Here is a 17,283-nt window from a genome sequence, read left to right on the forward strand (position 1 = left end):
ACACAGACGCAAATCCGCTCCGGGTGAGGCTCAGTCCCGGGGCCGCATCCTGGGAAGGTGGGCCAAGGTCAGCTTCCACTCTGGCTCCGGGCGCTCCCGGCCCCCTCCCGGCCCTCAAACGGCCCCACCAGGCTGGCCTGCACCCACACGGCCTTAAAGAGCAACAGAGCAGGTGGCATCCCCGACAGGAAACAATGGCAATCCTGCCACTTCCACACGGTCCCCACACAAGTCCCGAAGCAAAGAGGAGAGCAGGTAATGATCACGGGAGACAGCGTCGTGAGCGACGAACACGGGGCCTGCTCAGCCTCACCGGGAGTCCGGGGGATGCGCACGAGTGAAAACCACACCGCGGTCTCGCCCGGCCCTTAGGCCCGCGAGTGGAAGGTGGTCAGGCCCCTCGGCGGGAGGCAGGGCGCCGCCCCAGGCGAGGCTCGCATTCCCCCCGGAAACGCCAGGCCTGCGGCAGGCCCGTCTCTCTCTCTCTCTCTCTCTATATATATATATATCTATACTCTCCCCTCTTTAAAAATCAATAAAAACATGCTCTCAGGTAAGGTTTACAGGCATAAAAAGATAAGACAAACAAAGTCATCGCCCCTCGCGGGTGGGGTCGTGGGTGAACTTTCTAGAAATGACTCATGCATCTGTATGTGTTTTTTTGTTTTGTTTTGTTTTTTACTGCCCTGACCGGGAATCGAACCCGGGTCGCCTGGATCCTAGGTCGATGCTCAACCGCTGAGCCACACCCAGCCGGGCTCTGTAGGTGTTTTTAATAAAGGAGAGAAAGCGTCTGAGTACAGAGACAGTGATGAGGAAGGAACACGGGAAATTAGAATCTGCTGATTTGCTCTGGCAGAAAACCAAAGGTAGATGGTGCGCTGTCCTAGGACCTATCGTGTGTTATCTCATCCAGTCCTCGCAACCTCCCGCGTGGGGTATTTTATCCCGATTTCAGGAGTAAGCAGACTGAGGCTCCAGGGAGGAGATGAAGCCCCCCTAGGGTTGGGTTGGGGTTGAGGTTGGGTTGGAGTTAGGGTAGAGTTAGGGTTAGGGTTAGGCCCCCCCAGCCTGCTTCTGGAGAACTCTGAAGCCCATAAACAAGGAGTCCCGGTCCCCAGGCCAGCCCCACTCCACCGCAGCCCCCACGAGGACCAGCAGCAAATCCTAACTGTACCCGACGACTTTGTCCGCAGAAGCACAGGGGACACCAGGAGAGACCGTTAGCCATTCAGACGACATTTCAGACAATCTCGTCGCCTGTCCCCGGCCGCGCTGAGATGCTGCAGGGCCCCAGCCTTCCCGACAGCTCGGCGGGCGCCCGTGCCGGCTTCGGCCCCGTCAGCGCCCCTGACACGCGGGAGCGGAGCGAACAAGGGAGCTCAGGGCTCGGGATCCTGACCAGGGGAAGGCGAGACTCAAGCGTCTCTCCACTCCAGCCAAGGGTCCAGCCATCCCCGGACCACCCACCTAGCAGGAGGGGCCCCTCCACAGGCTGGCCGTCCCCAGGAGCCTCCCCCTGAAGCCAAGTACGGATTCAAACCCTCAAGAGCAGCCGAGCAGAATTCGCTGGAACGGCACCACTCACACGATCGTCGGCTCCCGTCCCAAACCACCAGCGGCCTCACCCAACGCTGAGGGGGACCCGAAAGCGGCCCTCTGACCTCTTGCTGGACAAGTTGCTTCAAGGCACAGATGAAAATCAACCAGGGCATAAAGTAAGGGGTAGGGGCAGGGAACCGTCTGTCCTTTATTTAGGGCTGTGGCTGGCGGCCGACCCCGTCCCCCAGGGCCGGAGGCGCAGGCCGGGGAGTGCGGGAGGCCAGCCCTCGCCGAGGAGCCGGCTGCAGCAGGCGCTTGGCCCGGGGTGAGAAGGCTCAGGGCTCAGGAGTGGCTCGGTCCCCAACCTCGGCCTCATGAGCACCCAGGGGACCCAGCTGGCTGGCCCGGCGAGAGACCGTTCTTTACACAGCAAAGGAAGGACCCAGCTCGAGGTGCAGTTTCAACAGCTTCCCAGAGCATCCCAGAAAATTCCTCAGCGAGAACCAAAGAGTCACCGAGCCCTTCAGCTACGGGCCAACACGCAGGCGACTCTCAATCCACTCCCAGTGGCCGCACGGCAGACCAGCGGTCCTGACCAGCAGGCTCAGGTGGTTGTTTTTTACGGATTTCAAATGGAAAAATGAATTAATTATTACTTGAGAAACACATCTTGGGGACCAAAATGGCTCCGTGAGAGTGGGAGCGGCGGTGGGCCACAGAGGACACAGCCCAGGGCCTGGGAGCCCCCGGCCCCTCCTGGGGTACAGAGGTGAATGCTGAGGATGACCGTTGCCGTAAAGCTTTCTCAAATCCCCCTTCCCGCCTTCCTCGCTCGAAACATCAAAGGGCCGCCTGACGTTCTTGGACCAAACTCACATTTCACAAATAAAGAGGTCTCCCCGGTTGTCCGGGCCTATTTATTTGCCAAGCTCTTCAGCCGAGCCTGAAAGAAAGGAAGCCGCCCGGACAATGGGGCCGTTGGCAGGGTCAGCGGGCCCCGGAGCTGCGCCCGGAGTTCAGAGCACAAGCTCGGGAAATTGCGCAGCGACCTGAATTCACACTGGGAACCCGCTTCATGGGGGGGGGGGACAGAAAGAGCAGAAAATAAAGCCGGCAGCTTCCCGAAGGGCCTGGGCCCGCAGCGCTGTGTTCCGGCCGCTGAAGCCCCTCGTTTGCTTTCAGCTTCTCCCATTTGCATTTTCCCGCAGAGAAAGGCCGCCAGCCGCCTACTCGCGGCGGCCTCAGCGAACGCCCAGGAAAAGGCCCGGCCTCGGGCTGACTTACCGCCACAGAGAACTTTCCAGCACCTTCCCCGTGTCCGTGTGGTAGTATTTCGTCAGGATCAAGATCACCTGTGGCGGCAACAGAAAGAAAAAGGCAGAAATCAGTGGGTTTCGAGGTTCTCAAAGAGGGATATGGTGACACCCGCCATGCCCCCAGGACTGGGGGTCTCTGGGGTGTCAGCTGCCCCAGCCTTGCTCAGCTGGCATTCCCGGGGGACGCCGGCCACGTGCACCAGAGCACTCAAGACGGGGGGCTTCTGTTCTTTGGAATGACTCTGGGGACATCTCGGTCCTCTGAGGTCCACCCAGCAGCTGCCCCTGGGTGGGAATAATTCAGACCCAGCCCCGGACAATCTCCAGCTGAGGTCAAAGGGCCTGAGGAGGCGGCGGTCAGGGTGAGTGCAGGACACGACTGGCCGGGCTCCTAAAGGCGGGGCTCTGTCCCCTGGGAGACGCAGCTGCTGGGGCTGTGCTCGGACAAGGGCAGACACGGTCCCGAATCACCGTTGCTGAAACGACGCACCCCCACGGGCCCTACCTAGCAACGCCGCGCCCGCCGCGTGCCAGTGCAAAACGCTCAGCTGTTCATAAAAACGAAAACACACACGTTCGAGAGCAGCCCACGTTCTTCAAAACACATGCGTGAGCACCGGGGAAATGAGGATTTGCCCGAGGGGGTGGGGGGGACGGAGCCCCTCCCCAGGCACTTCCCCGGCCCTGGCATCTTCCTGTCAAATCTCCTTCCACTCACGGTCCCCAGGAGCTGCTCCTATCACTCCCGTTGCCATGGGAACCCCAGGAGGTAAAGCGGGAGCACCCCCCAGCTCCCGGCACAGCCCTTAGCCTAGTAATTTGGGGTCACCTCACCAGCCAAGGCCATGCCGGGCTCCGTCACGGGAACAGAACTGTCTCTGCTCTCGGCGACATGTCTGGCCGATCTTTCTTTAGCTGGTGATTAAAGCCGGGAAGATGTGAGGAGGGATGTCAACCGAGAGGGGACAGTGCGCTTTTCAGAGGCAGCGATGATTAAAAGAAATCCCGGCTGGGCAGTGCGGGCGAGGGCCCTCGTGCTGGGGAACAAAGCGGTTCTCCCTGCCAGGCTCTCTCCTCTGAAGACAGAGGAAGGCGGGCAGAGTGACAGGGCCCGGGCATGCAGGAGACAAGTGTCTTTTAACTGGCTGATTATATTTTATAGTCCTGCTGTTCCCAGGGGGCATTTCCAGGAACCAGAATGTGACAGCTGGAAGGAAGCTCAGAGTCCATCAGGAGTGAAATCCTCAACCCAACATCCTTATCAAGCACCTGCTGCCAGGCTCTCTCTGCTTTGCACACCTTGAGGGTCGGGGAGCTCACCCCCTCACTTGGCACTAATACCTTATGACAGAATGGACGAAGGCTCCCCCTTCTGCCCCCTTCTGGGTGACAGTCTCCACTCAGGCCCATCCCCTTGCCTTCTAGGCTCCAGCCCTTCCAGGCCTCGGCACAAGCTGCTCCTCACCTGGGACCATCTTCCCCGCCCCCCACGCTAAGTCCTTGGTTAATTCTTATCAACTCTCAGACCTCGGTCTAACTGACACCACCTCCAGGAAGTCTCCAAGACCCCTCCCCGGGGTCCAGTGTCCCTTCTCCCCCAGACCCTGCCCTGCCTCCTCCCAGCACAGTTCACAGAGCTGTTTCCACCCCTGGATAGTGGGCCCTTTGGGGGAGGGACTGGTCTTGTTTTCTGCCCCAGAGCTGAATCCCAGTGACTAAGGCAATGAGGGGGGGCAGAGGCGACTGCTCAGGGCTTCTGTTCACAAGTCACCCACTTCCACCGAGTGGACATGTCCCCTCCTCACTCAAGAGGACGGGACCCACTAGCACCACCTCCACCCACTAAGCTGGTGAGCATCTGTGCCCCCAAGGCCAGGGCTTTGGGGCCAAGGCCATGCACCTGCTTGCCAAGGGCTGAGACTATTTGCTGCCCAGGAGGGGTCAGCCACTGGGGAGACCTGGCCGGCACCCCTGACTCCACAGTTGGGTTAGGGGTCAGACCCTCTGAGCTCCATGCACCTCAGTTCCCTGAGGAAGCACTCAGAGCAACGGAGAGGTGGCCCACGCTCACCCGGGCGCACGGACGCCAGCTGTGTGGGGGATGCCCCGGCGTGGGCGAGGCGTGGGCCATCACCTCTCTCTACACCCCGGCAACGCGACAGGTGACAGGTGAGCGCTAAAGCAGGGAGAGGTCACACACCGTGCCCAAACGATGGAGCCGGAGTGTGACCCCAAGAATGTGACTTCGGAGCTGGGCCCTGCTGGCTAAAGCCGTGTTCTCGGGAGAAACTTCTACCAGGAGTTTTTTAAGCCCTGAAGAGCATGCCGCGCCCCTGGGTCCTCGGCTAACGCTTCGGAAATGAAGGCGCCAGGAGCTGCTGTTCCGGGAGCTCGTGCGTCCCCGGAGCTCAGGGCGCTCTGCTCCGGGTGGGAGAAACGTCCAGGCCGTGAGTCGGGGCTGCTGCGCCCCAGCCCACCGCCCAGGGTGCCCTCCTACCCGAGGCGCCCGAGTCCACCGCCCACGGGGAGCTCCCACGCAGCCAGAGCGTCCGCTGCCCGAGGCGGGACGAGCCAGCGTCACCATCACTGGGGTCCCTCAGCTCCCACAGCACCCTGCGTCTCGCCTTCTCACTCTGTCTTCCAGGCGCTGGGGGGGCTCCGGGTGTGGGGCCCTGGGGGCCTCCTCGGTGCCAGCTCGGCTCATCAAGACCATCCGCTCATCGGATCGTCAGGAGCCCCGTGGGGAGCAGCCACAACTATCGCTCCATCTTACAGATGAGGAAACCGAGGCACACGGCTGCCAAGGGACTCGCCTGACACTGCACACAGCAGGGCCAATATGGGGCTCTGGTGGGTTCACTCTTCACCCCTCCCCACTTCTCCTGAGGCTGCCTTCCAGGCACGGGTCACGCACAAGCCCTGGCTCCTCCGGGTGCACCGTCACCCAGGTCTAGCCCAGTGGCCCTCCCCTTCCGCCCACCTGCGAGCTCGTGGTGACCTACAAGGTCCCGTAGGCCTTCCGCCCAGCTTCCCACAGTTTGTTTTACGGTTCCAATTTCAGATCGCAGCACGGCCCTATGTCACTGGTCCTCTGGGAGCCCTCGTGCAACCAACAAGCTACGTAGGAATGACTTATTGATGAGGCCTCCCAGCCACAGCACACACGGACAGACCCTTAGACACGTCGGAGCTCGGGGGGCCCCCTCCACCCGTCAGCAGCATGTAGCCACCCGTGTCCGTTCCTGTTATAGGTTCAATCATGTTCCCCCAAAAGATGTGGCTGGGACCTGGGACCTTGTTTAAAAATGGGGAAATGAAAGTGAGGCCATTCCATAGTCCAATGACCGCGTCCTTACAAAAAGGGGACACGTGGGCAGAGACAGAAGGAGGACAGCAGGAAGACACGGGGAGCGGACGGCCATCTCCAAGCCAGGGGGCGCCTGAAGCCGCCAGAAGCTCGGCCTCAGGGGGAACCCACCCGTTACTGCGACCTTGGATGTCCGGCTGCAGAGCTGTGAGGTGATAAATGTCTGTGGTTTAACTGCTCTGTTTATGGTCATCTTCAGGGCGGCCCCAGGACACTGACACAGGCCCTCGCCCATACTCTGGATGAGAACACTGAGGCTTGGCCTGCTGGAGGTGACAGCTGGGCCCTGGCAGGGCTGGCATCTCCACCGGGGGCTGCCTGGCTCCACTGAGGATGGAGGGGGCTCCCCAGGGGCCCCACACTGACTCCCTCCCCAGGGTCCCGCCCTGGGCTGAGACAGGTGAGAGCCCAGCCCCTCCATCCATCCATCCATCGTGCACATTTCAGAGGCACGAAACCCGATGTTTAGAAACAGAGAGTTGAGAACGGAGCTTCGGAAGGACCCTATAAATCAGAAGCAGCCAGCAGAAGCCAAATGCAGGAGCGTTACTGATCTGTGGAAAATGGCACTTTTACATCAGATCTGTTTAAGGGAGAGTGTGCATTTTAATAGGTGGGTGTGGGTAGACTTTTCCACCTCAGCTGTCCCACGAAAATATTATTTACTCTCCATTTCTCACAACCTGATAGATTTTAATTTCACCCATCACTCCCTTTTAACAGTCACTGCAAGTAAAACTATTAATGAAATTACAAGATTCTTTTTTTTTTTTTTTCCTGCCATTGCTCCCGGGTTTCTACTGGCCTTTTTGGATCTATTTATGGCCATGAAGGCGATTGGATCCACTGTGATGTCACTGTCGTACAACACACAGAGTGCTGGGGACCTCCTGGAGGGGTGGGACGGCTGAGCCTGTTTTTATTTACTCATTTATTTATTAATTTATTAAACATATCTTTATTGATTTCAGAGAGAGAAAGGGAAAGGGAGAGGGGGAGAGAGAGAGAAGAAACATCAATGATGAGAGTCATTGATCGGCTGCCTCCTGCACGGCCTCCACCTGGGGATCGAGCCCGCAACCCGGGCATGTGCCCCGACCGCGAATCGAACCGAGACCTCCTGGATCCTAAGTCGATGCTCAACCGCTGAGCCACACTGGCCGGGCAGAGCCTGTTTTCAAAGCAGAAATCCACTCCGCTCCCCTCCCCGACTGGCTCCGGGGCCCTCCCCAGCCCCGGTCCAGTCCCCAGCACAGAACCACAGGCTTGTTTCTTCCAAGAATTTCTCTTTGGGAACAATGTTGTTACGTCAGAACAGAAGAGCCCGGAACAAGGCAGGTGAAGGAGGAGGGAGCCTATGGCTGCATCCAACAGGGAGACGAGGTCTGGGCCACAGCAGCCGAGAAAGACACCCCTGGGCCTTAGGGAGTCCAGACAGGCCGGCCACCCGAAGGCCAGACTCGGGACTGTCAGGAGAGCGGGGCGGCCTGGTGGTCAGACACGCGCTTGGGAAGGAGGCCTCGGGCCCACCTGGGCTCTGCGGAGACGAGTTTCTCTTCCCCAGAAAGCCAGAGAACACAAGGAGGACATCCTGCCCTTGTGCCTAAAACCCATCCCCTGGCCACCTGGGGAGCAAGACGACTTCTGGGGGCCCGAGGCATCTGGGCCTTCGTGGGCCTCTCCCTCCATAAAAATGTTAACAATTATATTTTATGGTGGCATTGGTATAAAGAAGATCGTGTTCCTGTTATATATCAAAATGTTTTCTTGACCGAAAAATTCATTTTTCTTCTGATCTTAAAGGAAATTAAAACTTTTTTGTGGGTCCCTCAATGCCTTGTGAGCCCGGGTGTGGAGCCTGTGTCTGCAGGAGCCACCCCACCCCCTCACTCTGGACGGACTTGTGGTCCGTCCCCCCAAACCCCCCCTGCACCTGGTTTGCAAATGCAGATGGATCGTGACACCCCTCCCCTCACCCAGGACAACAGCTTTGACACTTGAGCTACTGGGGACTCTGCTAAGAATCTCAGGGAATCTAGAGACGTACAAGCCGAGCAGGACAATTTCCTGCCCCGTTTCAGGGTTTCTGGACCAGTCTGGCACCCATTTCCCTGAGGGGTGGGCAGAAAACCAATTCCACACTCTCGGGGGTGGGTCCTGATTGGCCTGGGCCCTCTCTGAGCCTCACTGGGCCCCGAAGTTGAGATAGCCTGGAGATGTCATGTGGGACCTCACGGTACAACTGATAATGTCACACAAATGCAGGTGAGGATGATGGCACTGCCACTCCCAGGCGCAAAAACCACCGGTGTCTCCTGCAGCCCAGACCCCTCTCACTCCCACCCTCGGCCACGGACACCAGCTTGTGGGGACTGGTGGTGGGGAGGGGACTTGGAAAGAGGCTTTCTGCAGAAAGGGGGTCTTCCAGGTGCAGCTGCCCTGGGGAGGCCTCTGACGTCACCTCCCAGGAAGGGCTGTCCTCTCTCAGTGCCGGCCTTGGGCACAGCCTGTTCCCCGGGCTCATCCCCAGCTCTGGGCTCTGGGTGTCCATCTGGCCGCCCTGGCCCAGGGCTGGGCTCACAGGTCAGAATGGCCGTCCCACCCCAGCAGAACCAGGAACCGCATCCACGTCGGGAGAGACCCAGCGTCAGGTGCACAGGCTCGGCCAGGAGGAAGGCAGGGTATTAGGTTCAGATTTTAAACCAAGTCACTTCTTTCCCTTAAACGGGAAAGTCTTACATCATTTCCATAAGTGGCAGGCAAGCATCACCTACCTACGCGGAAATCACACGTGGTAAACACAAATTAAGCACAGTGAGGACAATTCATTTTCTCGTATCACGTGCAATTTGCCTGAGACCAGCTCAGGGCCCGGACCTGCCCTCACTGGGTTAAAAGGAGCTGAGAGCTGTCAGCGGCGTACCAGCCGCAAGTCCTGCCGCTGTCCTTACTGGGAACATGGGGAGGAAGGAAGCAAGGCCAGTGTCTTCTTGCAGGCCTGCAGGCCCCCTGGGGGCTTCTGTCCTGGAACCTGCCCAGCGGCAGAATTTCCACATTTTGGAAAATACCCAGCTTCTCTGGATACCGAATCCCCCACCTCAGCTTCCTCCCTACAGCCCCAACAACAACCCAGGAATCCAGCGATGGGGAGCTCACTACCTCGCAAACGTGACTCCCACATGACAGGAAACCTCGGTGAAACTGCTGAGAACTGTCAGCAACTTCAGCTTCTGTACAAAACCAGGCCGGAAGCAGAAGCTCATCCTGGAGGAAGCTATTTCCGTAAAGTGCCAAAGCTGGGGGCTCAGGAAGACCCACCCACGAGGTGAGGGATCCTCCTCAAACAGAGCAGGCTTGTGTGGAGGCTCACGCAGAGCCCCAGATCCCAGGCTGCTGTGGTGTGTGTCTCTAAGCACACCACATGGGCCCTTACCTGGGCTTTCTGACACACGGGCAGCCATGAGCCAGGTGGCCTCGGGGAGATCGTGTCCCCAGAGGGAGACTATCCCAGTGACATCTGCAGAAACGGCTTCCCAGGCACCCTGAGTGCTCACACGGCTTCTGGAAGTGGCTGCATCTGAGAAATACTCGGGGCCTGTGACTCAGGGTGTCTGGCATATCCCCAACCTGCCCCAGCGAGGCTCTGGGCAGCAGGAAGGCAGAATGCACCCACAGATCATGGAGGGGGACCCCGGCCCAAAGAGGCAAACTGCCACAGTCATGCCGTGAACATCTGAGCTTAAGTGTTTCAAGAAAGGCCTTTGTTGCTATGGTTAATCTTCACTCAAGGATATTTTTCCCATTGCTTTTCAGGGAGAGTGGAAGGGAGGGAGGGAAAGAGAGAGAGGGAAACATCGATGTGAGAGAGACACGTCGATCGGTTGCCTCCCGCATGTGCCCCGATCAAACCTGCAACCCAGGTACATGCCCTTGACCAGGAATCCAACCGGGCACACGGGTTCTCCCTGCAGCAGGGAAAAGCAGGCACCCCACAAACGTGTTTAACTTGTCCAACAGACCCCGACACTAAAGCTTAAGCCAGGAGAGAGGTGCCGGGTATTCCAACAGAGACGCTAGTTTCATTCAAGGTCACTCTCCTCAACCAAACTGGTTTCACTTTCAAGTCAATAAACACGACCCTGGCTCCTCTGAATATTTCAGCTTAGTCTAAGGAATTCCAGCTAAAAGCAGGGGGAAAAACTTATATCTTGTATCATGAAAACCGAGCTGTACTGCTGGCTCGCATGGAGGGAAGGAAACGGGGGGAGCCTACGGTTCCTGGACACCGAACACAAGCTCCCCGTTTCCGAAACCTAATCCAGGAGCCTCCCCGGGGCGGGCGAGGGGGGCAGTCAGTCGCCGTATCTTCCTCCGACAAGGGCAGGGACAATTCTGCTGGAGCCCAAACACGTGGCTGGACTGTACCTGCGGCATTTCAGACACAGCGCGGCCTTCACAGGAGTGACGTGTGACAACACCGGGCTGTCGAATCGGGCTCCGCGTGCGAACTTCCTGCGCCCGTCCCGCTAAATCACAGCCTAAGGATCTGCGGTCGGGGCGCCTGCCGGTCCCGGGGGAAGGGGCGCCCTGCCACTGGCACATCGGGGCTGAAAACAGAGTCATCTCCGTCAGCGTGACAGAGACAAAAAGACGGAATTAAGAGCCCTGTCTACACTGAACAGCGACGGGGAGCTAATGACGGGCGCACTTGGCAGGACCGTGTGAGCTCGCACCACGACGCGGTCCCGGCTTTCAGCTGCGAGGCCACGGGGATCCTGGCCGTCGAGATGCAGCTGAGGCCCCGGCCGTGTGTCTTTGTGAGACGTCCCTCCCCCTGGAATCAGACCCTTGGCAGAAGGCGTAATCTGTCACCCATCACTGCCCCCAGTTCCGGGGCTGGGCTGACACATCTGCTTGTCAACATTCAAAGCTGTGTTTCCACCACAAAAATCAACTCAAAATGGATCCTAGACCTAACGTACACTGAAATTCATCAAACAGGGAGGAAAATCTTAGTGACTCTGGGTTGGTCCAAAGACTCTTAGATAAGACATAAAAGCATAGACAAAAAATATATATCTGTGTGTGGATAAATTAGACTTCATCAGTATTAAAAACTTATGCTCTAAAGGCAATGTTTACAAGTGGAAAAGATAAGCCACGGCCCGGGAGACAATGTTTGCAAAATACACATCTGACAAAGGATTAGAACCCAGAACACATAAATCCTGAAAACTCTATAATACAGAGACAAGCAGGACGATAAAAATGGCCCAAACCTTTGAACGTTCACTTTACCAAAGGAAGAATACAGATGGCAAATAAGCACGTGGAAAGATACCGAATAGCATTCGTTGTTAGATAAAGGCGAACTAAATCCGGAGGTATCGGCACGCCCTTACTAGAATGGCTAAAATGTGAAAGTTGACAATACCACACGCGGTCAAGAAGGAACAGCACCCAGAACACACCCAGCTCAGCGGAGGGGATGCAGATGGTGCGGCTGCTTTGGAAACAGTTTGCCTAGGAAGTTACACACGCACTCCTACAACCCAGCCATCCCATTCTGAAGAATGTGAACACAGGTCCCCACAGAGACCTGTGCACAATGTTCATCTTCCCCCCGGGGAAACGACAGACACACTGGTCACCGCCAAGCAAGCAGCACGCGGGATGGAAAGTCTGCACAGCGCCAGAAGCCAGGCAGGGCACTGGGGCAGATCTTGCCCAGACATCCCTACAGGGTGGGCCCCGGAGGCCGGGGCAGTGGTTCTCAACGTGGGGGCATTTGGCAATGTCTGGAGATGTTTTGATTGCCGCTATTGGGAAGCGGTCAGGGGTGCTCCTGAACATCCTACAGTGCACAGCACGGCCCCACAAGAACAAAAGCAGAATGATCTGGCCACACTGTAGGCGATGGCCAAGTGTGAGCCACCCCGGCGAGGGGCAGGATGACTCCTAAGAGACAAATGGGAGGTGAATCACACCAGCAGCTGTGGAACATGACTCTTGTGCACCCCCCGCCCCCCCGGGGTTGGGCTCCGCCAGCACCTTCTCCAGTCCTTTCCACAGCCCTGCAGGGTGGACTTGATTTTAAAGATGAGGACACTGAGGCTCAGACACTACCACTGACTGCAGCAGCTAAGCGAGGAACCGGGACCAGCACCCACAGCGAGCTGACAGCACCCATCCCACCTTCGTGTCTCCCGGGTCTGTGTGTAGGCGGACACCCGGCAGCTCAGTTCATCTCCGAGTCATTACACCGACGGCTCCCGGCCCGCGGCGCTCGGGGGGAATTCCGAATCGCTGACACCGGCCTCTGCTGTGACGGCTCCTCTGCGAGCACAGCCATCAATCCCCGGCCCCAGGGAGAAGGAAGTGCCGGGGCCCGACTCAATCCATCTTTTCCCATCAGGTAATAAATGAACAGAGTCCTAGCGAGACACGGAAATCTGGAGGCGGAACAAGGCGGAGAGCAAGACCTCGGTATGAAATGATGAATTTATAATCCCTTAAGAGCAGTCGGAAGGGGAAACTGACATCGCCATGGAAACCAGGGAAATGCAGCGGGGTTCTCGAGGAGAGCCGAGCGCAGCCACTTTGGGCGTGCTCCAGGCGGGAAACAGTGAGCGCCGGGCGCTCCGCGTGGGCAGCTCGCGGGCCGGGCCTCGAGGCCTCAGAATCAGCACCGGCCACCGCGGTGGGGACCGGCAAGCGCAGGATGGGCGGCCGTGCCCTCAGGATCTGCGGTCGGCACACACGCGGACACTGCCCCACACCCCTCCGCAGAAACGCAGCGGAATGATCGGGGCACTTTGGACAAATGGGCCGTGCCCGACTGTGCAGGAGGCAGTCTGTAAACACCCAACAGACACCGGCCTGTCCCTGGCGAGGGAGCGACCCGTCCCTGCCCTCCAGGAGCCCTAGGAGCAGGGACAAAGGTGAGGGTGGTGCCCTGCACGAGGCCAGCGGAGGCCCCCCAGTGAGACCGAGGCTCAAGGCAAGGACCTGGGGGCCCAGACACCTTCAGAGAGGCTGGAAGCAGCAGCAGCCACCGCCCAGAGGATGACATGAGGTGGGGACTGTGCCAGGCAGGCGGGCAAGGGAGAAAGCACAAGGCGACCAGAGGAAGCGACAGGCCACGTGCAAACAGGCGGGTGTCGCCATGTAGAAGAGGGAGCAGAAAGGAAGCACCCGGGCTTAGCCACAGGGACAGGGCGAACGGAACGGTCGGCTCACCAGGAGAAATGTCACCCAGGGTGGGCATGTGGGGGCAGGGGCGGGGGGCAGGGGCAGGGGGCAGGGGCAGAGATGGCAGCCCGCCCTCGGCCGGGTCTGCACGGCCAGGGCACAGGAGGAAGCCGCGAGGGACGACACTGCGCGAACTCGTTTCGTCTAGAAGAGCCTTGATGGTGCTGATGTACAATTTTTCAATAAAAAATTCGTCAGCCGAGCTGCCAAGGACCCTAATTTTAAGTAGTTTTACTCGAGCTGTTAATTCTGTTCTCAGCCTCGTTACCACTAATTACCGGGAAGGATGCTGATGAGATCCCAGATGGCCGGGCCGGTCCTCTGAACGCAAACTTCTCCCCGCGCCCGCCCAGCGCCAACCTGCAGCCCAGGGCAGGTGCCTCCAGGGACTCGGCCCTCGGCCCCCCGGCCCAGGCCCGAACATCAAAGTAGGGGGAGAAACCTGCCGAACCACCCAGCAGGCCTCAGCCCTGCTGGTGCCACACACGCAGCTCTGGCGGGAGCTCAGGGACCCGCTGCCCAGCCCAGGCATCAGAAGCTGGTGACCTAGGGGGAGGCACGTGCCCACTCTGGGCACCGTGTCCCCAGGCCCCTCCTGGGGGGCGATCTGAAAGGGGGGCCTGGCCCGGATGTCCTGGTGGCCCGCACAGAATGGGGACACAGCGGAGACGCTCCATACGAGCGGAGCAGTGACCCGCTAACGCTGGTGTGCGGAGGTTTCACACTCTCCCTGCACCTTCGTGATTATTACTATTTATTATTATTACCATCATTATTGTCCCAACTCCACAGAAGAGGTAACTGCAGCTCAGAGACGGGATTCACTTGCTCGCAGCCAATTAATTTCTTAAAAGCTGCTTCCACGACCAAGAGTGACATTTTTTAAACCACGTAGGGGGCGTGTTTTGGCCCATCCTTAAAACCAGGGGGTGGGCCTCATGGGCGGCCTTCCTCGGGGTCCAGCCAGGGGGTGAGCAGGACTGAACCGTGAGGGTGAGTCTGAAACCCACCCCAGAGGCTGGGCCCCGGCTTTAGAGAGGGACCCCTCCTGCCCCCTCCCGCACGCGTGAACAGGAGACACGGTTTCTGGGGCCTGCAGAGGGGCTGTGACAAGCCTTTGTAGGAAGAGGGCTCCCACGGTATTTAAGCCACTCTCCAACCCCCTAAGTCGTCCTGCAGCCCAGAGTTGAGGATCTGGGGCCGTAGGAAGTTCAGTCATTCAGAGGCGAAGCTGAAAATCCAGCTGACATGCTGCTGGGCGGCTTGGGAAGGAGGCAGCGGAGCGTCTGTCGCCGGCTTGTGCTCCAGAGCTGGGATTTGGGATGAGGTTTGGGCCCCTGCCAAAGCTTCCATTATGCCTGGAGAATGTTCTTTTGAAATTGTCTTTTTGTTTTCCCATTCCCCCAAATTTATTTAAAAATTATGTGTGTGAATTCAATGCACATTTCACAGGCCTGTGGCCTGTAATAAGTAATTTCCTAGCGAGTGTCACAGCCACTGCTGGGTCCTGAGCAGCAGTGACACCGGGGCCTGTCAGCTACCCCCAGAGCCAGAGGGGTAATCAGGGTCCACTCTGAGGACGGGCCTGGCAACCACTGTTTCCTACTGGATCCCGCCCACTGCTGCTGTGCCAGCCAGCTCAACAGGGGTCAGTATTTAACTCTCCCCAACAACTCTGCAGCATAGAGAAGATCATTCCCATTTTACAGATGAGGAATCTGAGGATCAGAGAGGTCAAGGAACTTGTTCACAGTCACACAGCTAGTAAGTGGCAGAGCAGACACTCAAGTCCAGGCTGTCGGAGTCCCGTGCTCTGTGCTTCACGTCTGTGTGTGTGAATGTGCCCATTCTCCATTCTGGACACCGCATCTGGACACACTAAAGACTGCCACCACCCCTCTTAAAAGGTGACCTCACTGAATAGTACCCAAAGTGTGATTAGGTCATTGCAAAGTACAACAGACTTATCACCTCCTTTGCCATAGACCCTATACTTCTGTTAATGCATCCTAAGGTGGTCCTGTCATTGCTGCAGCCGTGTCACTTGGCTGCCCTTTGGGGGAGCTCATACTCCATGGAGACGCTGCGGCTCTTCTAACAGGGAAAGGGACTGTCACCTGCTTCTGGGCCGCTGGTTTGGGAACACTGGTGCACAAGTCACATCCATCCCTATAAGACTGCTTCTGTGACTTTAAGTCCTTCCCTCCCGCTGGGTCCAGGCTCGGCCATTAACCTGCCCGTGGATTTGAGCCAGCTCTCCCCTTGTCTCCAAATGACCCAGGCCACAGTTTCCTCAACTAGAAAAGGGATTTGAGGGCGCAAGCCCGTGGCGGCTGCCCAACGTGGCATCTCAGGAGTGGGTCTCAGTACATGCGGGAGGGAACCAATGAACACGTGAATGAGGGGAAGCTGCCATCCGACTATATCCCGAGAGCCTGCTACGCACCCGGCTCCACGCTGAGAACACAGCGGGGGGCAAGTCAGACAGTCCCTGCCCAGGCGCTGACCGCCTCGGGGAAGGTGGACACGCAGGACGACTGGCACACAGCCCACTGAGGGGGCGGATGCTGGCGAGAGGCACAGAGGGGTCCCAGAGACCGGGAGGGAAGGGGAGGGGAGGAAGGGGGGGGAGGCGAGGGGAAATGATGGGGGGAGGTAGAAAAAAACAAAATGAAGGCTCCGCTCCCCTTCCTCCCCCACAGGACAGGGCGGCCCGGCAGGTGCGGGAGGAGCCTCGCCCAGGCCTCTCCTCTGCCCTGTCTCTGCGCTTGTGTGCTGTGCTGATGACTGTCGCTGTGCTGAACAAAACAAGGGAGAGGGAGCCCACTCCTTGTACCTGCAGATGACAAAGCAAAGTGCCAGCCGGGCTGCTGTGCCTGATGGTGGGGGTGGGGACAGCCCCGCCTGGGCGGTGGCATCCGCGGTCCCTGCCAACGTGAGGCAGACAGGCGGAGGCTGTGAATTTATTTGTGAAGAAAGGGACGGTTTTCTCTCCTGCAGAGTCCGAGCCAAGCAGTCGGGTGTACTTATCATCATTAGTGCGGCCGGGCAGCCAGCGGGGTCAGCAGCAGGGGCACGGGCTCCGCAGACACAGCTGCCCACACGCACGGGTTTCCCATCGCCGCCCGAAGTCTTAGGGAAACCTCGGGAAGGCCCCTCAGCTCGGGGTCAGGGTGGGGGCTGCAGGGCGGAAGATGTGGCTGGAGCTGGCCGAGCCAGCCCTGAAGGCCGGGCAGGGGCTCAGGTGGCACGGCCGGGCGGTGGGGTGCCCGTAGAGGAGGGCAGCGGTTGCCAGTGCCCACAGCCTGCTGCGGGGGAGGCTGGCCTCCACCTGGAGCCTCAGCTCCTCAGCCCAGGGCCCTCTTTCCGGGCCCGGGTCACGGCCCCAGCACAGGCCAGTTTGCCCCGGGATTCCGGGAGCCAGCGCGACTCCCCGACGCCCTGACCTCCCTCCTCTGGGACCAGGCTCTTCCAGCCAGAAGCGGAGGGGGGAGAGGGAAACCAGGACTGGGGAGGCCCTCAGCCTCGGGGGACAGAGGACCACCAGGACCTCAGGTCAGGAAGAGGGAGACGGCGGGGAGAACCAGCGTTTACGAGGCGCTGCTTCCCCAGACGGTCACCCTGCTACCCCGTGTGCTCGCCACCCACCCTCTGAGGTCGGTGCTCATGCACCCATCCCACAGATGGGGAGACTGAGCCTCGGGCCCTCAGACCAAAACCAGACCACTAGAGGCTGCCCCGGGTCTCCCGCCGAGTCTGGCTGGCTCTTTGGGCCATATCCACGCTCCCGGTGAGACTGGGGTACTG

The 17,283-nt window shown here is 58.8% G+C and overlaps 1 protein-coding gene across 2 annotated transcripts in view; it reads right to left on the minus strand.

Moving 5' to 3' along the window:
• The window catches only part of SORCS2 (sortilin related VPS10 domain containing receptor 2), a gene marked incomplete at its 5' end in the record, with an annotated part of 364,973 nt that overhangs the window by 256,240 nt on the left and 91,450 nt on the right, over positions 1 to 17,283 (minus strand). For both annotated transcript variants that reach the window (XM_081130912.1, XM_081130911.1), the window contains one exon: positions 2,827 to 2,894. In XM_081130912.1, the coding sequence (XP_080987038.1) occupies positions 2,827 to 2,894 (68 nt within the window). The remainder of the gene's footprint in view (positions 1 to 2,826; positions 2,895 to 17,283) is intronic.

Source organism: Miniopterus schreibersii (assembly GCF_964146895.1).
Source record: "Miniopterus schreibersii genome assembly, chromosome: 1".
NCBI classification, from domain to species: domain Eukaryota; kingdom Metazoa; phylum Chordata; class Mammalia; order Chiroptera; family Miniopteridae; genus Miniopterus; species Miniopterus schreibersii.